Source organism: Calypte anna, chromosome 3, assembly GCF_003957555.1.
Source record: "Calypte anna isolate BGI_N300 chromosome 3, bCalAnn1_v1.p, whole genome shotgun sequence".
Taxonomy (NCBI): domain Eukaryota; kingdom Metazoa; phylum Chordata; class Aves; order Apodiformes; family Trochilidae; genus Calypte; species Calypte anna.
The window spans coordinates 16,743,975-16,767,003 of NC_044246.1; the positions used below are offsets into that span (position 1 = coordinate 16,743,975).

Sequence of the window (23,029 nt, forward strand, 5' to 3'; positions counted from 1 at the left end):
TCCAGTTGCCCTTTTCTGACTGTGACTGCTGGTAGACACTGAGGGAAATTAAAAAAAAAAAAAAAGTGTAAAATATTTTTTCATACACCTATTCTTGATCATAGAAGCCTTTAGGTACTTCCTGATTTAATAAGATGAAAGAAATGCAGATGTAGTTGGTCGAATGGATGAAGTTTAAAAAATTAGAATTATATTTAAGATTTGTAAACTTAACTTATTGCTTTTTGTGCCATACAAAAATATGACTGTTAACCAGAGACATGAATGGTAACCTTTATTTGTGTATGTAAACATTTATCTTTACATCAAACTCCTCAAGAGCATAAATTACAGGGATCTGAAATTAAAGAAAGTCATGAAAGAAAACAGATGGCATATGAATATATAACAATTACTGAAAAAACAACTTTCAAACTTGTGACACAAGAAAAACGAATCTTTAATTTTTCCTCAAAATTTCCTCCTTTTTCTCAGCAAAGAGAAAGGAACAATAGCAATAGTTCATCCCTGAAATAGTTCATTCTATAACAAATCAGACATGCAGAGAGGAAATACAGTCACACTAATGTAACTGATTTCATTGTACAATATAAAAAGGTTACTGTTAAAAAGCAGGGATATTTCTGTGCCATTCTTGTGCTCAGAATATGCTGTAGGAGTTCCCAAACTTGGATCTGTACTCCCATGATATGGCTGTCAGGAACTTCCATAAATCTGCCATTTCCATAAATTCGGAAGAGATAAACCTCCTCAACATTAGAAAACATATTTCTGCACCTGACTGTGCATAAAGTGATCCCAACTATCTTCCACATTTTAAAAGAAAATAGCAAAAAAGAATGCAAACTGTACCTCTAGCTCTGCAACAAAGGTAGATGAATGAGAAGGGAACTGTTACAATTGAACACCTGCATTTCTTGTTCTTCGAATAGAAGTAGTTTTCTTTCGTCCATGTGGTGGTAATAATAATACACCCTGGCTCTGGCGAGCTAAATTTCTCAAAGAATGTCTCTTTCAAGACTGTCCTCCAGCAATAAAGTACAACAAAGGGAAGAATTTAACATGTGTGTTGCAAAGGGCAATGAGAGAAAAGTCGGGAGCAGAGAAGTAATGAAAAACAAAGTTTTGTTTCTAACATATGGGAAATAAGTTTCCACTGGGAAAAAAATAACTAGTGACATTATGAAAAAAGCAAACAACAAATGACATTTACTAAATTGGTGGGAGAGGTTGGTGTTCTCATCCCAAACTGTACACCATTGCATCATGGAGCCAATCCAGGGGCACAGTCCAGGTATATGTACTTTCTGAAAGCATTAAGAAAACATTATATGGGTGTCCTGCAAGTCCTCTGAACAAGAACATACATGTTGCCATAGCATTCTCTTCACCACATATAACTGAGTTCTGATGGCTGTTGGGCAGTGTCTGAGCCACAAATGGGATCATTGCTGATTACAGTAAACTTGGCCTACCAAAGACCTGAGGAGCCAGGGCATCTCCCACCTTTCTGTTTTGCTGATTCCTGAATGCTCTGTATAACTCAGCTTGGCCACGAGTAACTGAACAGACATATAATCCTGAAACATCCCTGAATAAAATTTAGGTGTCCATTTGGGTTAGTTAGACTTAAATACATTTGGGTTAGTTAGATCCTTAAATGCTAGAAGACTTGTAAACTAAGAAATTTTTATATGGCTTGTGATGGGTTTTCACAGAAATTTCAAAAAAGGGCAATTTGAGTCTTGAAGAATTTACTCTGGCAGATCTTGTCATCAGACAAAAATCCTGTAAGTAAACAGGACCATGTTTTTTTATCTGCTCTTCCCCTCCTCTCCATCTGCAGGTATCAATGTTCATAGCAGAAATCACATTTGTTGGAGATAACTTTAACTATCATCAGGGCATGGCTTCTATCCACTATGCTGCTGCTTCCTCACTCCTGTTTAGATAAAGAGAGGCTGAGGGGAAGGAACACAGCATGCATAATGCTAATAATAGGAAACTTAAATGAAAGCTTATGAGTTGAGCTTAATTTGTCTCTTGTGACAAAAATAATTTCCTTTGGGAGAAATTACACACTTGAATTAGAAAATAGAGGGAAAGAAGAAAAAGGGAAAAAAAGGGAGGAAAAACATCCAGTTGAAGGGCCAGAGAAATAGATTCACTGGAAAGAAGAGGCATATGAAGCTACTATTCACCATCAATTGCAGCATGCATGCATCACCTCCTGCCAAGTGAGTTTAAAGTGTCAGAGCATTATGGCTAGAGCATTCCTGCTAATATCAAGGGAATGGAGAACAAGGACAAGGATCTATTTTAATATTTGCCATTCATTAATAAAATTTTTAAAGTATCCTTTTATGGATTTGTTTCACTCACCTACTTGTAAGGAAGGCTGGATGCAACTTTTCTGTTGCAAACAATTAATTTTGAGTGCAATCTAAAGGTATTCTAGAACACCCTCCTTGCTCATTAGGTCAGGAACCAAACTTATCACCTCCAAAAGTCCTATGTAAGAAGAGCATGCCTTAATTTTCCTTCTGTCTGTGTATTTCCAACACAGAATCCCTCTGAAATTTTACTGTGTTAGACTCCTTTAAAATTACATTATGACCATTACCTCAGTTTCATTGCAGCAGAAGATATCGGAATGGGTATAAAATTGTGGATCTAGGTCAGCAAGGGCTGGAGCTGGATTAAATAAAGTCTTTACTGAAATGAAACAGAACAAAACAGAACAAGCTAAATCTCTAGTGTTTTAGATTCCTAAAATACCACTCAAAACACCATTTTGGTTAATTCACAGCCCCCAATGTTTATGATTAACATACAAATGTCTTTCAATTTCTGTATTCTTGTTTTATAGAACTTCTAAAAGTTATTATTTATTATATTAGAGCTCCCTTCTAATTCATGTGCAGGCACCTGTCATAATGGGAACATGAGAAAGAATAACAGAAAAAAACCAAACTCAAAGTACTAAAAAAGAAAAATATAAAGAAACAAACAAAAAAACCTTTAAAAAGCCTTAGACAGTAATGCAATTTGTTCGACTGATGATCCTTCTTCCAGGTGTTTAATAAGTTTTACAAGAACTGATTTGGTTCTAGAATTTTTTCAGCGTTGTTATCGGCATTCTGTACATGAAGAAACAGGGCTATGGAATAATGAAGGACGTGTCCAGACAAGGAGTTAAATGAGCTTCTGAATGTGTTACCTAACTTGTTCAAACTGCCACATTATAAAACCATAGTGTAGACAAGGCACTGTATATTTTTAATATGCTATCTGGCAGAGCCATACCTAAACTTAACACGTGGTAGAATCTGTTAGTTAACCTAACTCTAAACTGTAGCCTAAGGCCCCATGTAACAGCAGAAAAGGTTTGTCATGAGGACAGTATAAGTGACTTACTCACTATTAACAAAGGAAGTTTGCAGACTCAGTTTCTCACTTTGCCAATTTTATGATTAATACTTCTGTGCCTTAACCACAAGGCCATCATTTTTATGTAATGCATGCTCTCTTTAGAAATACTGCATGCAATAAGTGATCAAATCTTCCAACTTGGATACCTACATTTGAAGTTCTAAACACATATTTAGACCCTAAGCTATAGCACATAATATTCAGACACCCTGAACACTCCTGAATCCCAGTTAATGCCTTAGAAGAGGAAGATGAACCAGACTTCTGAAATCTGAGTACTGAGAAGTTTAGAAGCTGATCTTTTTGATTAACACTCCAAAAGTTTCAGCCTTTGACCATAGAAGTTTATCATGCTTCTCTACCTGACTTGTTAAAGAAAGTGTTAAAGCAACCAAGACATACACTCAGAAGTCAGAAAATGCCAGAATTTGGATTTCCAATTAAATCTTAATTTGGCTCCCTTATATTATTACAATACAGTATGTATTATAATAAACTCTTTAATTATATGATCACATACCACTGAAAAACAGCATGTGATCACATAATTAAAGACTGCAACATAATGCATATGCAGAAAGGAGACAAATTAAGTTTTCACAGGCAACCTTAACTCTTGCATTTCCTATTTTCTGTTTTGCAATCCTAATAAAGTTTTTTTTTAAATAGAGATCTTTAAGGTATATTTTCCTAGGTATAAAAAACAAACAAACAGCACACAATGGAAAATAAATTCTCTCCTTCTGTATGAGACCAACATATACATGGGTCAGAAGCAGTGCTGGAAGTGTTCCAACTTGGGTTTTAAGTAATGCAGACTCATCATGAATAGGATGGAATACACTGTTATTAGTTTGTGCTCACTTTTAATGTCTGCTGATCAGGGAGAGATAGAGGAACCCAAAGATTGTCTTTCAGGCTGTGAAGAAGAGCATAGCTTGTGAACAGGGTAACCTGCTTGGTTCCCCTGAGGAGCACCAAATTACTTCCTGCCTGAAGTCCTTCTCTCCCTGTGCCAAGATCCATCCTCCTTACCTTGTTTCAATTCTTTATGCCATCTTGCACAAGCACTATGCAAGAGCAACCTTCTTCACTCAACTTACACCACATTGTGTCTCTTTACACTCCTTTTCCAATACTTTTTTCTCATTTCCAGTACTCCCTGACTCTACCACCATAGTGCAATTCTCTACTCAACAAATTCTATTTGCTGATCCAGTTTTGTTCCCCTTTCAGTTTCTCTTCTACTTCTTCCTCTGCTACCTCCAAAATCAAGCAAATCCCTCCTACACTTCCTTTGTCTGAAATCTCCCCTCCATTCCTATCCAGCTTTGTCTCTTCTGTATTTAAATCAATCAAGCTCCTACTCTGCACTTCCTGGACCTACAAGATACCCATAACAGCATAAAAGAAGTTGCCTAAAACCAATTCAGGAATTACACTGGAAATCATGCAAAAACTGCCTGTGTGGACAGACTCTCAGGGGAAGCTCTTAATTTCTCAAGTCTGTGTGAAAGTTTATTTCCCAAAGGTAGATAATAGAGTAAAAATCAGGCAGATTTCCATACTGTTGTAAAGGCCTGTCTTTAAAGAAAGCTCCTTTGCTATCAAGCCTTCAGTCAATTTAAAGGTAACATTCTGCATATCAGTGAAGTGGTCCCCCTCTTGGAAGCAGCAGCATTTTCATATGTGACCTTTAAAGCATAGAATTTTCCAGTCAAATTTCCCATACAATTTGTACCAACTTCATATCATTCTTCACCAAGATTCCTTTCCTTTCCCTCTTTACTCTCCTTTTCCCCTTTTCCTTTCCTTTTCCCTTCCCATTAACGTTTCCTTCTTCCCATGACAGTCACAAGATCTCTCATATTCATTGCCACAGAGGGTGTCAGAACATCAGATGTCCCTCTCTAACTTACAAATCCAGGTGATGTTCACTGGACAGAAATAAAGGGTTCTTGTGTGTATATCCACATTCTTTCTCCATCATATTGTTTATTGCTTTAAGTAAGAATGAAGAAAAGCAAGCACAAACCCACTTGAAGCAGAGGTTTGAGGCATCTGTGTATGCATCTGTTTTAAACAAAAATAGTCTAGTACACATCCTAACATGCAGTACTGCATTATACATGAGAGTATTGCAGGCTAAAAGAAAGGAAATTGCATTAACAATTTACAGTTGGCTAAGGATAGATTTGTACAATGCTACAAACTCAGCTGTTTTCTTTGATTTAACTTCACATGACATTTGAACATGTGTAGCCTATTACTTTAAAGAAGAAGCAACCAAAGCTTTCCTGATATGAGAGCTGCACAATGATAGCAGAACAATAGCTGGCTCACAGCTCACTGACTTTTCTCAATATATTGTTCTGTCCACAGATGTTGTAGGCTTGCAGGTGTGTTCTGTGTATTGGGTTTGGATTTTTTTAACTACCTTTTAAAAATTTCTTCTGTCACAGGCTGGCATGTGGCTGTATGAGGGTGACAAAAATGGGAAGCATCTCACCAGAACCATGCGCAGAGTCAGAAGTTGACAAAGTAAATCACAGAAATTGACTCATGACTCCAAATATAGTTCGTTATCCACTAGATTAAGAATGCCTTTATCTGGTTTAATAAAACATAATAAAAACTATTTTACGTTCTGTTTCACCCCACTCCATACATATTTTAAGCATTCCAGGTGCTAGCCAGTTTTCTGAAGTTTTATTTTTTGGCTTTAGATTCCCAGGGACCCAGTTTTGACATTTCAAATAGAAGTCAAAATAATTTTTCCCCATGCATACTTCTGTTTATAGAATTCATCACTATTAACTACTACAGTTTCAGAATCACTCTCTCCCAACCTCACATCTAACATAGATGCTTAAATCAGCACAAAATACATAGACATGACGCACAAAGTTCTGCTACACCTGACACCTTTATTAGTGCTGAACAGTAGAGATCACAACAGGTGTGCAACAGATCTTGGTGCAGACAAAGGACTGAGGAGTCAACAGTCCTGACATGCTATGATACACTAGAGCAAGCCTGGGCCCAGCTGGAAGGAATCAGCTAGTTATAATCCCAGTTCCATCCCTGACCTGCTGTGTGATTGACCATAGTATGAGCTGTTCCCTCCCTGTCTTATCTTCTGAATAGATGAGAACATATTCTTAATCTCATATAGATGCCTCACTTGTATAACTATTTACTTAGTGTTCAAATACAAAGGGTAATTGTGCTTGAGTAACTGAAAGCATTATAGGTACTTAAACAACAGAAACGTCATGCTGGTGGTGAAACCCCATCCTGTTCGAGCAACATGCTTGCTTTTATCTACCTATATGCTACACTGAAGGAACAAAGGCCTTCATTTAAAAGTACAGCACAGTAACAACTTAGTAATACTTCCACAGACCATGACCTTATATATTCAGTGGCAGCATGGCAAACCACACTCTTAAGAATTTTGGTTAAGAAGAAAAAGCTTTTTTTTTATCCTTAAAGGCTGTTAACTTCTATGTGGAAAACCACAGCCATACCTACTGCTATGCTGGCAGAACAAGGGCATAAGTCTTTTTTTTTCCAGTAATTTCCTTCATTTTATTGTGTGTGGAACTTTTCTGACTTGCACTCATTGCGCTTGTTCTGCTCTGGAATAACAACATTAGATTGTACTTAGTCATGGCATGAAAAGAGGAGGAAAGGCAACATCAGACGTATACGGGGAGATTATAAGGGTATGGGTTGGTTTGCAATTCAAGGTAAACACTGCAAAATTAAAAAACTGGATTCACTTTTCATTAGCATACCATGAACTTGTTGACTATTGCTTCATTCCTACATAAAAGTAGTATGAGAGAAATCAGAATAGGCTACAGGCCCTTTATTTAGAAAGCACAATAGAGAATAGTTTTCAGGCAACACAAATGAGGGAGACAGAATGGCTTATGTTAAATTACCTCCACTGGCACGTGCAATTTTCAGAGCTTCAAGAGAAACAGCAGGGGTTATTTCTAGCTGGCAAACAACCACTCTGGCTTTACAGATGACATCAGAAGCCCTCTTCAGGTCGTCAAAATTTAAAAGCAGGTTGGCTCCTGGGACTATGACAATAACATTCTGTCCTAAAGGGAAGATAGTGTGTTTTTTACATTAACTTCTGCAATAAATATGTAAAACAATTCCTTGCTTTTCTACAGTACACTTCAGATGAGTATTTCAATTCGCTTTCCAATCCCACTTCCTCCCCTTCCCCCCCCCAAGAACGTATACATTGCTGACATTTTCAAATATCCAAACATTTCAGAAGATGATAAAAAAGACTGACAATAACGAATGCTACACTGCCCAACAAGTACAGTACATACTTCCTTGGAGAAAACAATGACTGGGCTTTCCCTAGGCTTATTTTGGTGTTTTCTAAAGAAGCATTATACGAGCCACAGTGGAGATGATGGCCTAAGCCTGATATCTGCTTTTTCCTAATATATTCTAGTAGCACTTGGAAGATATAAGCATCAATATTATTAATGAGTGCCTATGCCAAAAATGCTATAAAAATTTTCATTTCCCAATCAGCTGGAAAGAAAGGGTATTTCACACAGCTATGAAAATTATGCATGTTCTTTATATTTCAGAGAAGTCTTGTTCTAACTACCTGCGACACTTCAAGTTAGGGCCTCTAACCATTGTGAAAACAAGAATCAGCTTGCCACCAAAACCCAGGAAGGTAAAGTCTGTGTCTAAGGAAAGCTTGACCAGAAATGAGTAAATGGGAGACAAAATTCTCCTGCAGCTGAAGTAGAATTGTCTAAGCAAAGCTATCTGTGTGGAAGCACAGCAGTATCTCAAAGCACATCTAGGATCCTTTTCATTCTCATAGTTTATTTTACAGTTAGGTGAGTAGGTCCCAAATATTCTTTTGTTTTTCTTCAGACATGTAAGTTGCCTTCTTCTATTGCAGTTTCTTTCTTTCGTTCTTTCTTTTTAAATCTCTGTTACAACACCTACAGACCTTCAGGCATGGGTGCCCTTAAATTAAAATTTATTATTAATCACTCAGGTATTAAATTCAATAAGTCAGTTGTTCCTTGATTTACAGACTCAGCCCGCCCCCGCTGAAGATTCCTTTAAGGACTGCCAATCATTAAAGGCTACCAATGCTGTAATGAACTGAATTATTCTGTAAATAAATATTTATGTTTTTAAATACATTATTTTTGTTGAATGTGACTTCAAAGTTCTTTGAATAAGAAATGTGCAAAGCTTGTCTCCCTAAATATGTTCTGAAAAGAAAGCAAGACAATGGAAAGAATAATACAGTGATCTCAGAGGGAGGGGCCCAAGCTTTCCAAAGCAATTCTGCTGTCAATGGTTTGGTAGAGAACAGCTGCATATGAAAAGCAAAACCTCAGCATTTAAAGCCAACGCCCTGCTTTTCAACAGACAATGATGGGCAACTTGGATAAAAAAAAAAGGCCTTCTGCAACAAGTAAATGCTATCAAAGATATCTGAATCCTGTTGAGGAAACATACAAAAGCAAATTGCACCTATTTTGCCAAGCATGTATTTTGAAAGCTTATAGGGTGCAGCAGTGCAAACAGTAAAAGGAAGGGAAACAGTGGAAGAAAAATACATTTCATTTCTGCCTGGACTCTGTACCTAGAGTCTCAGCCTCTATCCACATGTCTTGCTGCATTATCTTGTTGAACTGTTTAGTTGTACTGACATGTATATTATTATTAGACTTTGGAGCTAATGGCCCAAGGCAATAAGGAAGGCTGTTTGCTTAAACCCAGAGGTGCAAAATCAAGGTAGACCATGTTGCACTGGATCACAGTCAGAAGCTTTTCTTTGTTACTACAACAGGTCAGAGACTTAAAAGTCTGCTTTCAAACATGCCAGGAAAATGCAGTACCTACTGCAGTGTAACAGTCCAGATGGGCTTAACCCAGGTTGGAAGGAAAAAGCCATATTTTCTTCTTAGCAACATACACCACACTGAATGCCTATGACAGCAGTCACCACAAACTTACACCAGCATGCATGAAAGCAGAATCTGGACCCATGTACTCATAATTAATACCAGAATTTTGTACCATCAGCAACCATTTTGCTGAAAGCAATTATTTCTTGCCAGGGAAATCAGATGGGAAATCAGCACCAGGGACAACAGAGTTAAAGACAGATGGCAAAGATGGGATGCATCTTGTCCAATATAAACTAATTTTTCAAGTTTTCAAAAAAATCCTGCACTCTGGAAAATTCTTAGAAAACTAATTTCTAAAAATTAGCTTTGTAGGTTTTTTCAACAAAGAGGAGAGAAAAGTATTTTCCATGGTTTTCCATGGTCTTACATGTCTCAGATGTCTGTTTGAGGAGGAAATAAACATTTTTGTTGAAATATCTATGCATCTCTCTTAAGTCTAGGTTAAGCTGTACACCTAGCTTGGAAACCAAATAGCTCAAGTGAGGTAAGCTGTTACCCTGCATTTCAGTTAATTCTAACATACCTTTACTTAGAATAAAAATTTTCAGTTTTGATAGGAGGATCTATATAGTTTTAAGTTTGCAGACATCAGCTAAAATATTAGGACTAAATTCACAGTTGCTCTATGCAGAAATAGCTAGATGAAGCTTGCAAGCTTGTGCAAGCTTACACCATATGGGAACTAGGTCAAATCAATACTTAAAACAGTGTGAATGCTGCATATGTAAATACTGTCTTTGGTTGGGCTTCTAAACCTGCTATTGTTACTTCTTAGAAATCTGTGTAACTCAAGCAATATATTTTGTACTAGTGTCATTTTATGCATGCCACCAGATGAGAAGTGCCAGAGGAAAAAACAAAGGCAAATCAGAAAACACCATAGTGCAATAACCATAATTTTAAAAAATGGGATGATGAGCCTAGAAGCCGGTAGTAGTACTCAGGACTCACCAAAATCTCAAACAATGAGGTTATAGCAACAGCTGCAGAACTTTTGTATAGTAATTCATAGGGAAAAAAGATTATATTTGTGACCAGAAAAAACTGCTACAGGAAAAACATTTGCTGCCAAATCACACAGTTCATGAATATTGGGGCAAGTTTTGGGTGTGTCATGGTATCATAATTTCTACACAGTCACTTGGTAGAAGCGTTGAATAGTCTTGTACACAAAGCATTCAAGTTCATGATGAATGTCAATACATAGAAGTTCTAAAAAAATTCAGGTGACAGCTGTTCATAAACCTGAAGTTTCAAAACAAAGATTTTCAGAACATATTATTCAAACTAGTTGGCATTTGTATTCTGAGTTGTTCTTGTTTATCCAGTCTTATCTAAATATATATTTTAAATGGTTTTATATTAGTAGTGGTTTGGTATTGAAGGTATAGTAATTTACAAAATAATGCCTATTTACTGTTCATGAATGATTAATAACTTCATCATAAAGTCAGCACAATGCCTATCTCAAGTGAGGCTTATCTTGCAGTGTGCTGTGTAGGTAAGCTTAAGTCCCAACTTGGAATAATCTAGAGAACTTTAATCATAACCTGCCAACTTCTTTTGTCCCTCTACTGAATTTTTGCTATGGAAATGGAAGTTGTCAGACTGGTTCAAACTACTGGTCCAGTCAGGCCAGCCTAATGGCCCCATCAACAGCTACCATCTGATGTGGGCAAAACTGAAATAAATTTCACACGTAAACATGTAAAAAATTAATCCATAAAGAGGTTTGTTTTTTCTTCCCTAAGTGTGTATGTAAAAGCACAACACACAGCATTGCCTTATGGAGTTTTTACCATCCAATAGCACACTGTTAGCAGGTGTGCTAAGTGACAGAGCTAGTGCAAAGAAGGCAGGTTGAGAAGAGAAACAAAAGTGGTGTGATGAACACCTCTGAGACTGTGTATTAAGAAAAGCAGATTTTATCCTTAAGAGAGAAAGCACAACTTCCAAGAGTACAGGGTCCTGGAAAATGGCATTTAGTTGAAATCTATCTGAAGAGGCAGTAGTATGAGAATAACTGAAAGCAACATGAGGTTCCAAAAAAAGATCTCTGCACAGGTTTCTGAGACTAGCCCAGAGAGAACCTTTGATGCATTTTTCAGCTGCACATTTTCCAGTGGAGCACTAGAAACTTGTTAAACATCTCTTAACCATCTTGCACTAAAGCAGGGATTATCTTTTTTTGAAACCATATTGTATTGTCTCAGAATACAAAACAACTTTGAGAATATCAAATGTGCCTGATAATTTTCAAATTTTCACTACTTTGCCAATTACAATAATGGATGAGTTACAGCTGTGCAATTCAGTAACCAGTAAAAATCTTTGTAGAAATTCTGCTGCACAAGCTAGACACACAAAGATAGTATCAGGGAAAGCTTACTTCACAGACTCCTCTGACTCTTTCCTCCACAGCTTTCTTTTCCTCTGTCTTCATTCATCCCTCATAGTTTGCTCACTCCACTGAAGAATCTCCTCTGCTTCTGCCTCTGATTTTACTCAGTTGACTGTATTCTTCCTAAGTAAAGGTACTTGTAAAGATGAAGTGCAAGTGATGTGAAGTGTGCGTGAAAACACAGCAATTAAAACTTGGCAACTTAGAGATGATACCTATGTTGTTTAATTGTCCCTTGTTGTCTTAACACAAAACATCATCATCACCTCCAACTTCAAAACTCCCCTTTTAGGTATAATTTGAAAATCAGTGCATTGAATGCTGTGGTGTTTCAGCAATCCCAGCACAAGTATTGTGGTAAAACATGCATGTGTAGACAAGCCCTTTGAGAAGTGCTGTAAAACCTGTTTAGGTCAAATCAGCCAAGTTTCTACAGGGGAAAAAATAGTGTCTCTGCAACAGCAAAGCACATAAGTACTGCTATTTTATTGCAATGTACTCAATTCAGGCACCAGATGGTTTTACAGAGAAGTAACAACCAGAACCATTATCATGTGCATCTGTTTGCTTTCTAGCACAGTTCTGACCAGGTTTGATCTTCTACTAGATTTTAAATAAAAACTGAGGTCAGTGATAACAAAATTTAGAATTTTTTAGTTTCTGAAAAAAAAAGCTGTATGACATTGTGCATTATGCATCTCATAAGTGAATCACAAGATTATCAGAGACCCTTCATACTAACATATAAGCCCACTGTGAACCCCATGGCACTGAACAATCTCTTTCCTTGTGCTGGATAAAGGTTTTAGAGCCACAAGATGGTTTTGTTCCTTATCCTTCAGAAAAATGCATCTTCTTATAACCTGAACAGGTCATCCTCTATTCATTCAAATTTTGTATATGAATTGGAAGTAACAAGACTGCTACTTACTCAACCATTCTGCACCACAAACCTAGTGCAAAACATGGTTACATGTACAAAGCAGTGAGGACTGGGAGCATGCTACTGGATTCTCACTGTCTCATTTACAATGGCAAGAGTAGTGCCTGTGTGTGACACAAGAAAAAGGTTCTTATGAGTTGCTGTGCTAATCTACCTGATGACCCAAGCTGAGAGAAGGAGGTGGAAGTAAGAGGCAGGTATCCAGACTAGTCCATGTATTAGAACTACCTTATTTCTGAATTAGAACTGTCATGCTAAGTTGATTAATCTTGCTTGTTGAAAATTAAACTCCTATCTCCAACTAATTTGCCTAATTTTCCTGAATGTTCCTGTATAGACTTGCCTTTAGTCACAGATCCTTTCCTGATTTGCTCCTGGAGTGAATAATCATATTTCCTTTCCCGTTTTGAGCTCTAAGCCAATGTACAACAATCAGGTTACACAGGAGCTCGTTAAATTTATGTGTCAGCTAATCTCTGGTAACTGTTCAAATGAAGACTCTTAGATGAACCAAAAAGTGTACTAATCTCCAATCATGTTTGCTATGTTTGCATAACCATTATTGATCTTGAGCTCTAAACTTTGATCCAGACACACAGACTTGTCCTAAGAGGTCTCAATAGCACAACTTGCTTGAAAAAAAGATAAACGGAAAGTTTTCTGAGGATAGTTTAGCAATCTTGAAGGAGAATATGGAAACAAGCCAAACATTTACTTCTTTCCCTGCTGTGTGAGAGCAAAGGCACAGGCTAAGGGAAATTAACAGGGAAAAAAGCAAATACGCCCTTTCATTGTGTATTCATCACTGCAGATGCAACTTGGGATCAAGAATTGTGGTAATAGTATAAGATCAGCATAAATATTCCTACTTACACTAAAGACAATTCCTTTTCCTGGGCATAATGACTCAGTGTGCTGAGGAGGCAAAGCCTTTCCCCATAATCAAAGTGCTAGGTAAGTTGTGGTAGGAAAGGAGAGCTTTAACCTCCTGCTACACTGTGTGTTCTGGCCAATGTAAAACTAGACAGATCAGCTGGCTGATTAAATTATGACTATTGAACTGCTAATCTAAGACATTCTTGCTGTTTTTGGGCACCTCATCTTACAACGTTGTCTGTAATAAAAGGATGTGCAACAAAGTGTGAATAAGATAATGACAAAAAACAAAAGGAAAAAAAATTCCACAATTAACAATAACAAGGCAAAGGTTTCTTTTATGGCTGTAGAGGCAGAACAAAGAGGACAATTCAGAGCAGAAATATGTACCTTCACTGTTGACAATTATTGAAGCAGTTCCAGTAGCATCATCTGTAGTCTGACCAACAAATGCTAAGAAAGGGAAAAGTTACAGCATGCATTAGTTCAATACATTACTTTCATCCAATAGCATGTGATGCAGTTTAATTGAATTAAATCTGAAACGAACCCATAACCTCCAGCAATTTAAAAATGCTAATTACTCTTTCATGTGCAACAATGCCAGAGAAGCTAACAACAACAAAAAGTGTTAATTTACACCCACAAAACAGAAACGCAAGTCCAACATTCTTTAATTTGGCTACATCTCTGCTTTAGAGAAAGCATGTTATTTATACAGTGTTCTCAAGCACTCTACTCCTACATGGAAGTATTTCTTTTATCCAATGAAAGAACAGAGTCAAGGCTGGAGAAAACTAAAATATTTAAAAGACACAATATTTAATTCTCTGTAGATTTGCATTTCAGCTGTAATATTAACATGCTGTGAAGGTAGTGATGATATGTTTCCTCCTTGGATTATTATAGAGATAAATTAATTAGAATTGAGTCTGGCAGCACTGTCTATTTTAAAGATTGCTCCTTATTTACTGCTATAAGGACCTGTTTTCAACTGGCAGATTTTGTCAAATATTAAACAGTGGTCTGAAACTTTCTATCACGGGTGAGGGTTTTTTAGGTAAGACTGCAGTAGGAAGGTGTTGAAACAGTTGAGGTTTGGTTTTGTTTGGTTGGGGTTTTTGTTGTTTGGGGTTGGGAATTTTTTTTGTTTGTTTGTTTTCTCCAAGAACTCAATTTGAGAAAAATCTGTTTCATTCGAGACAAATTCTGGTGACCTTTTCTTTCAGAAGCTCTGCTGCTCTACCATTTTGGACCACAGATGATGCTGGGCAAAATTTGGCTTCTTTCTCAAGAATTTAAAATTCTGCTCAAATTTGGACAAGGCTGAATAACAAATAACATCACGTTCCTTAAGCTTTGCTACAGTATTGCAGGTACTTGCCCTGGAGATACCCTTAACCTAGCTCAGAGTTACAAGGATCAGTGAAGAACTTTCCTTGCAATCATAGCTTCTTTTCACCATGAGCTAGGTCTGCATACTGGAACTGAAAGCAGAGAACCTGTGTTCTGAATTCTCTTCCTGCAGAAAAAAAAGCAGCATGAGCAACAAGCTGCCCAGTTAAAATGCAGGAGTAAGACATCATCTTTAGTCTGGAGAAAAGGAGACTGAGGGGTGACCTCATCAATGTTTTCAAATATGTAAGGGGTGAGTGTCAAGGAGAAGGAGTTAGGCTCTTCTCAGTGATGACCAGTGATAGGACAAGGGGTAATGGGTGTAAATTGGAGCATAGGAGGTTCAAGTTGAATATCCGGAAAAACTTTTTTACTGTAAGGGTGACAGAGCCCTGGAACAGGCTGCCCAGGGGGGTCGTGGAGTCTCCTTCACTGGAGACATTCAAAACCCGTCTGGACACGTTCCTATGCGAGGTACTCTAGGTGGCCCTGCTCTGGCAGGGGGGGTTGGACTAGATGATCTTTCGAGGTCCCTTCCAACCTCTATGATTCTATGATTCTATGATCAGTAAAGGTCTGAGCAGCACTGACAGCTGACAGGCTGCAGAAGTCAGAAAGACTGGGAAAGGAGAAAATTATGAAACAGACTCAAGTTGGAAAGAAAGGAGGTAAGGTGGTATATGTTAGGAAACAGAAGAGCAATATAAACCAAGAAGCCATATGACAATGATTCAGGATATGAAAGTTGGCAGAACTGGATTTACAGAAAGGATTTTCATTCAGTAACCAGCATCCTTATGCATAAAAACAGGGATAGGCTAGACAAGGATTAAACTGAAATGAAAAGCCAGAGATTGAAATGATATGGTCTAAAGCAAAAAGGTTTGTGCCCATTGAATCACCCTTGCCTCCAAATGTGGGAATGCAAGCTGGGATCCCAGACAAGCCTCGCCAGCAGTATATCCTATCTTCCTCCATGGATGATCAGTGTAGGAGATGACAAATTAACACCATTCTGAGCTATTTTTATCTCATCCAGCAGAAATTAGTACCTTGGACCTAAATGTTCCAACCCAGCAATTGCTCTAGTTAGGTATCAATGAAGTGCAATATGATGGAATTTTTGATTTTTTTTTTCTTGCACTTTTCCTTAACTCTTATAAAGACCATTAAAAAACCTCTGTTAAGGTTGAAAGAGCTATCATCTAAATAACAAAACATGAGATTTAAGGTTCGTTGCGGAAAACACATTTTCATTAAGTGCTATGCCTTACAATACCTTTATTTACATAAAGAAAGCCTTTATTCACAAGATAGACACTCTTTGGAGAGATTTAGAACTGTGTACTATCCGAGACTATTTTTATAGTAACCTTGCCTGGTTTCTTGTGTAAGCTGGAAGGTATGTCCAGTGCTGCATGACATCTTTGTCAGTGACATCGACAATGGCATTGGGTGCATCCTCAGCACATTTCCAATGACACCAAGTTGTGTGGTGAATTCACTAGAGGGAAGGGATGCCATCCAGAGAGAAGTTAACAGGCTTGAGAAATGGGCCAGTGCAAACTGTGTGAGGTTCAGTAAGTCCAAGTACAAGGTTCTGCATCTGGGCCAGGCCAACTATAGGCACAACTACAAGCTGGGTACATACTGGGGAGAGCAACCTGAAGAGAAGGACTTGGGAGTGTTGATCAATGAGAAGCTCAACATGAGCAGGCAATGCTCAGGTCAACTGTGTCCCAGGATGCATCAAGAGCAGTGTGGCCAGCATACCAAGAGAGGTGATTCTCCTCCTCTACTCTGCTCTTGTGAGACCTCACCTTCAATACTGCACCCAGTCCTGGTTTCCCCACCATAAGAAGGACATAGATGTGCTAGAACTAGCCCAGAGGAGGGCCACAAAGATGATCCAGGGGATGGAGAGGCTGAAGGAGCTGGGATTGTTCAGTCTGAAGAAGAGAAGACTCTGGGGGGACCTTACAGCTGCCTTTCTATACCTGAAGGGAACCTACAGGAAGGCTGGAGAGTGACTTTGCATAAGAATGTCCAGTGATGGGACAAGGAGAAATGGTTTTAAACTAAAGGAGAATAGATTTGGACTGGATATGTGGAAGAAGTTCTTCAGGACAAGGGTGGTGAGACTCTGGAACGGATTGCCCTCCTCAGAGAATCTGTGGATGTCCCTCCCTGGAGGTGTTTGGGGCTAGACTGGATGAGGCTTTAAGCAACCTTGTCTAGATATGAGGTGTCCCTGTCCATGGCAGAGAGGTTGAAGTAGATGATTTCTAAGGTCCCTTCCAACCTAACCCATTCTATGATATGCAATTAAAACACTGTGTATACCTTTGTGAACTATGTAGATGCTATACTGATAAGCATGATAAAAAAGCTCGCAAAACACAAACAACTCTGTCTTTAGAGCAGGATTTGAATAATGCAGTAAATGAAGCCTGTGGCTGCACATTAAACAGAAAAGATAAATAGAATATTGAATTGCCATTTAGTGATTGCAACCATTCACCCTTTTCCATCCTGAAGAAGAGTATTCCAGATAAAAATGTGATCATTGAAAGAAGCACAGAAGAATACATTTACACAAGAGAGAATTAGGGCTGCAAAGGTGCAAAAATATAGAATACTATGAATGCTTATTTTTCTCTTTTTCTGAAAGCCCTTTATAGTTTTCTGTGTTTATGTGTGTTAACAGACATCAGCTGCAGTCTCTCTAATGGCTGCATGTGTCATTTCCCCAAAGGTGAAGTGTACTGAGCTGACAAATGCATTTTCACTCAATCCCTCCCCTCTCAACATGAAATTGAGAATGAATAACCAGACTGGATTTTTCAATTTCTCACCAGGCATTACCGCCATTAATGCCACCCTAAATAATTGCATAAGAGCAAGTTATCTTTAGGTGTCTTGCACCACTGATGTAATAATCTGAGACTCAGAGGTAATAACATTACATTTTATTTTTAGCTGATTTTAGAAGATCCTATATTCTCACCAATATTCATTCATTCCTGCCAGCTGTATCAAAACAATTATACGGAGTTCTGAGTAGCAAAAATCTAATAAGGAAAACCAAGAAACACTCCACTACAATTCTTAAAGTTTAAAAATAATACAAATCGTCTATTTACCTGTAGAAATACCATTCTTCTTCAAATTTGCAACATAGTCATTGCCAAAGGAATCCTTCCCAACCTATACAAGTGATAAAAGGGTAAGTTTTCCATATGGAAATGTAAGAGGATTGATAAATCTTTAGACATCTTTAGACAACAGCATGCTCTAATGTGATTTCAACACAACTGTTTTCAGCACTTTGCCTTATTAATAAACAGATAAGTAATAAAAGTAAAAATGTATCAACAAACAAGAAATGTAGTGTTCTGCACTTTTCTCCTCCTCTAGTACAAAACTCTCCCCTACATTCTCATGAAGCTTCATTCTCGTACAGCTACTGTGTTCCCTTCACACTGAAACCTTCTGGGGACTGTAAGATCTGGAAGTGTACTGAATCTTGTACTCCTGCACCATTATTCAGCTTTAGATTGAAAGCATTTATAGCAACTCTGGTGTCTCTCTTAATTGCAGTTCACATTTAACTTGCTACTTCAGATTTCCTCGCTGGAAAAATATCAAACTGTGGTTATTGCCTAAAAAGTGGCAATAATGTGGCATTTCTGATTTCTGATTTCTCAGTACTGTATACTGTTTACAAATTCAACATTTTTGTTTGTTTTATCCAGCAACAGCAGGCCAAGTTGAGTTAGGGAGTCAAGTTATGCTCTATTGTTTTTCTACCAGCAAGTTAAAGAGCCTGTATTTTCAGCTCCACAGATCCTTTTAGGTGCACAGAATTCTGCTCGCTGTTTAAGACTAATAAACATTTCTTTTTGCTAAATCACACAAGCTGAATAAAGGAGATGATATATATGGAGAAAAAAATTGTATTCATTTAAAATAAATTTATAAAGTAAAACATAGTTTTAATTCACCAGTTTCAGCCTGGGTTTTCAGCATGCATAGTGTATGCTCCCACTTCCAAGAAAAAATTGTGGTTCTGTGTGGTATCAAAGCCTGTGATGATACATAATGATACTCACCAATGCTACAGGAAGTATTTTTCAAGAGAGAAAAAAAACATCTTTCAGTTTAGAAGCCAAATCATGGTCATGGTCCAGATAATGAAGGAATTACACAAGGAAAACAGCACTGAATAACTGACAGTGTATTTGAGTTACTGGAAGCACAAAGAAGCTGCCTCTATTGCCTCCTGTTAGAAATTTGTCAATGTATGAGTTCAGTCCTTTAGAAAGCTTGGAGAAGGCCTGAGAACTACGAGCAAGTTATCAGAATAGTCAAACCCTGCCATTCAGAATTTTAAAATTTCAAGTGTGATGGATAGATGATCCTTTAGATATACAATATTCTATTGTACAACCACGTTCTGAAAGATACTTCCATTTTTTAGTCTTTATCAGGGTTTTTCTAAAGCATCATTAGGGATGGTCCCAGTCTTTTACCAAAGAAGGACAGCAATTTAGATCAAAATAGTCTAACAGGATGGAACATTCCTCTAGTACATGGAAAAATAAAAACCCAACAACATTTACTTAGGTCACTGTGTTATTCATTGTTTGCATATTAGAGTATTTCTGCATCTTAGACTACTCCCAGTTTGCCAGACAGGGTGGGTTGTCAGATGCTGCATCTTCTGACAGCTTTAGGTTGGATGACTGCAGCCACCTGCAATATAGACCTGAGTCGTGCTCACCTCTGCTGCCTAATAGTTGCACTACTGGAATGTGTTCCACCTGATGGTATCACCTTCTTCCTCCCTTGCTTTTACAAAGCTTCTACAAAAAAAATCAGGACTTGCTTGGTTATTTCAGCATTGAAATATTTCATAACCATTCTCCAATGGTTATGGTCACTGAAACTTCCTTCCTTCAGCTCTGGGTCCCACAGAACTGCCAGGCAGACATCCCTTATTGTTCAGCTGTCACAACAACTGAGATCAGCTGTGGTGCTTTTGCTCAGAGCAAAACATCTCAGTGCTAGAGGGAAACGCTTGGAGGGGTCTCAAAGGAGGCCCTTCTCCTCTGGAAGCTTTTTTCCATGTTAGTTCATCAGCATCCAACCCAGTTAATCCTTGTGCATTTGAGAGGCTTATCTTTCCTTTCAATTCAGGCTTTATCCCCAAGGAAGAGAGACTATTGGGCATCAGACTTATTTTATAATAAAGGCCTATTTACTGACCATGTCAAATTATATAACATTGTTTTAAATATTTTCTCTTTTGCACAGACCCTGCTAGATGGATTAATGAGTAAACAGAAAAAATAAATGTCTTAAGTCTCCTGAGCACAGAACATTGCATGTGCTGAAATAGCATTTCTTCTTTCTTGAGATGTTAACAGTAGCTGCTTGTACAAGCATTATGTTCACATAGTTTGCGTATCAGAATGAGTGGAATGCCAACAGTATTTTACAGTCTGTATTCCCTGCTTACTATTATGTTCTTCACATGGAGATGGGGGCAGTGGCTGGAATAATAAAATTCTAGAAGCTTAGAGAATCAAATTCACCTGTACCTGAAATTTAACTACAACAAAATCATGCGCTTTTTAACAATTGCTTGTGTTATCTACTTTATATGTTCTTTTTTTTTTGACTATTTACTCTTTTTCTTCATTAGGGAATGAAACAGGTACTACAGACAGTAATAGACAGTAATACAAAAGAAAAAAAAATAGATGTCACATTCTGGGCAGAATCTGAGCTGTGTTCTTACAATGAGGATTCAGGCTTGAAGCACTTTAACTTAAATTTGGCTTACAGATCAACTAAAGAGAGAAGACCAGACAGCATGTCAGTACTGCACTTCCTATTATCAAGTAGGAATCAAATGCAACTGTGGCTTATGTAGAGTTTAGCATATGCAGTATCAGGCTAGTGATATCAGTGTCCAGTGAGGATCATTTCAAATTGTTTGTCAGAAGTAAAACAGGATTTTTCAGCAAATACAAAAGCACACACAATGTCTTTCAGACCAAGGATCTAGGGTGTTTAACAGACATAAAAAAAAAAAAACAAACCCAAAACCCCCTCAAAAGACCAAACAAAAAAACCAAAAACAAACAAACAAACAAAAAACAGACAAAAAAATTTAGTTTGGGGAGTCTAAAAGCTCTCAAGCCCACTGTGTACTATGTTCCAGTACTCAGCAGGGTTCTTGTACGAACACAATCAATTTATTTACTTAGATCCTTTAGTACCCTGACAGTAATCTTTTAAATTTGTCTAACCAATTGTCTTTTTTTCTGTCTTTCTGAATTGGCAACTATCACATCAATACATTCTTTTCTGTACTGAGTAAACTGAGGAGGGGAGTCTAAGGCTGATACTGTGACACATACTGATAATACAGAGTAACAGCAGCCACTTGCAGAGAGTTCCAGGCAGAAAGTAGAATGCTGAAGCATTTTCAAAACTCGAACTCAGTACTTGGATTTTACATTGAAATCCACAGCATCCTGTGGCACCTCTAGTCATAACTGTAAATAATTCTAAACTCCCTCTCAAACCTTCACCACCGTCACTGGCCTCCTTTTGTGCTTTAAAGCTCTAAGGTATGATGAATGGCACTTGATCTGAGATGTCTACCTCTACTCTTGTTGAGAACACCCTCTGTCTAAGTTACAGTCCTTGTAAAGAGGATGCCACACTCCAGGAGAATGTCTCTCTAAGTATTAATACTGATTTCATTCCCTGAACTTCAAATGGTAGAAGCAATACTTGCACCTGTACTGGATTAAAAATGTTAGGAATTATCACCAAAACATAAGCATATTACTGAGCACAGAGTGCATGTGTGAGGAGATATATGGCTTTAAGAACCACTGAATACTTACTCTGACTTGTTAAAGTAAAAATAATTTACTTGTAATGGCTCATGATTGCCTGACTCTTCCTAGTATATTCAGCAAGGAACTTTACACTACATACCCACTGACCTATGCAGACACAAGACTGTACTGCCAGTGCCTATTTTTAGACTATTTTGTAAGGCTATACAGTGCATCTTTAATTTAAAAGTAAATATTACCTTCTAAAAGTAAAAAATACAAACCACTAATATTTGTAGATATTAAGAGTAATTCTCTGCTGTTTCTTATCTCTAATAAATACACATTAGAAAGAAAGAAAACTAGGCTTCACTGAAATTACATCAATATGATTTGAGGAAGTAATTAGAAATTATATTAACTGCTAAATTTTATTAGGAATGCAAATGTCTCCAGAAACAAGGATGCACTGAGCAAAGGCTAGGCCATTAAACAATAAAACAACATTAACACTTTCAGTGGAAAAAGAAATCCTTTGAGGGTTAGCAGAAATTGTTAGCAAGGAATTCATCTCGTACTTGAATCTGATCATTCTTGAATACAAAGATGATGAAACATATGCAGTGTTACAGAAGCACAAACATTGCCAATATAAAAAAACTCCACACTGTAGAACAGCTATTAATAATGACCCACAGAAATGATTGCAGGTGTAATTTAAATTTATACTTCCACTCTTTAGCCTATCTATTGGACTGGAAAACCAGTGAGAAAGGCTGCCTTGAGATGTTCCCCATCCTTTTTTAAAAAAATCCCTGACAGACAATAATCCAGCAAATTTAGCATCTTCTCCAGCCATGGCAGTAACCAAGTATGTCCAGTCAATTTGAAATTACATTTATAGATAGCACAGGATAGACAATAAGGCTAGAAAGAGAAAATTTGATCTTAAGCTCAGTAATAATCACTCAAAATGATTAATGATAAAAAGAAAAGAAAAGAATTATAAAAATACAGCATCTGCTTAACTGAATCAGCCTGATGGTCTGTGAGCCAGCTCTTCGAACTGCTGTGTATCAAATGCTTCAGAAAAATGGTCAAAAAACACATAGGTGTGAGAATTTGGACACGAACATTTCATCCT

At 37.5% G+C, this 23,029-nt stretch overlaps 1 protein-coding gene across 2 annotated transcripts in view; it reads right to left on the reverse strand.

Moving 5' to 3' along the window:
- RBKS (ribokinase) overlaps positions 1-23,029 on the reverse strand; it is a 71,768-nt gene that overhangs the window by 29,391 nt on the left and 19,348 nt on the right. For both annotated transcript variants that reach the window (XR_003987360.1, XM_030447466.1), the window contains exons 3-6: positions 18,172-18,235; positions 14,024-14,086; positions 7,383-7,547; positions 2,624-2,715 (exon numbers count right to left, since the gene is read on the reverse strand). Coding sequence is in view for 1 of the 2 variants with exons in the window: in XM_030447466.1 (XP_030303326.1) it covers positions 2,624-2,715; positions 7,383-7,547; positions 14,024-14,086; positions 18,172-18,235 (384 nt within the window). In the remaining variant the exon portion in view is untranslated. The remainder of the gene's footprint in view (positions 1-2,623; positions 2,716-7,382; positions 7,548-14,023; positions 14,087-18,171; positions 18,236-23,029) is intronic.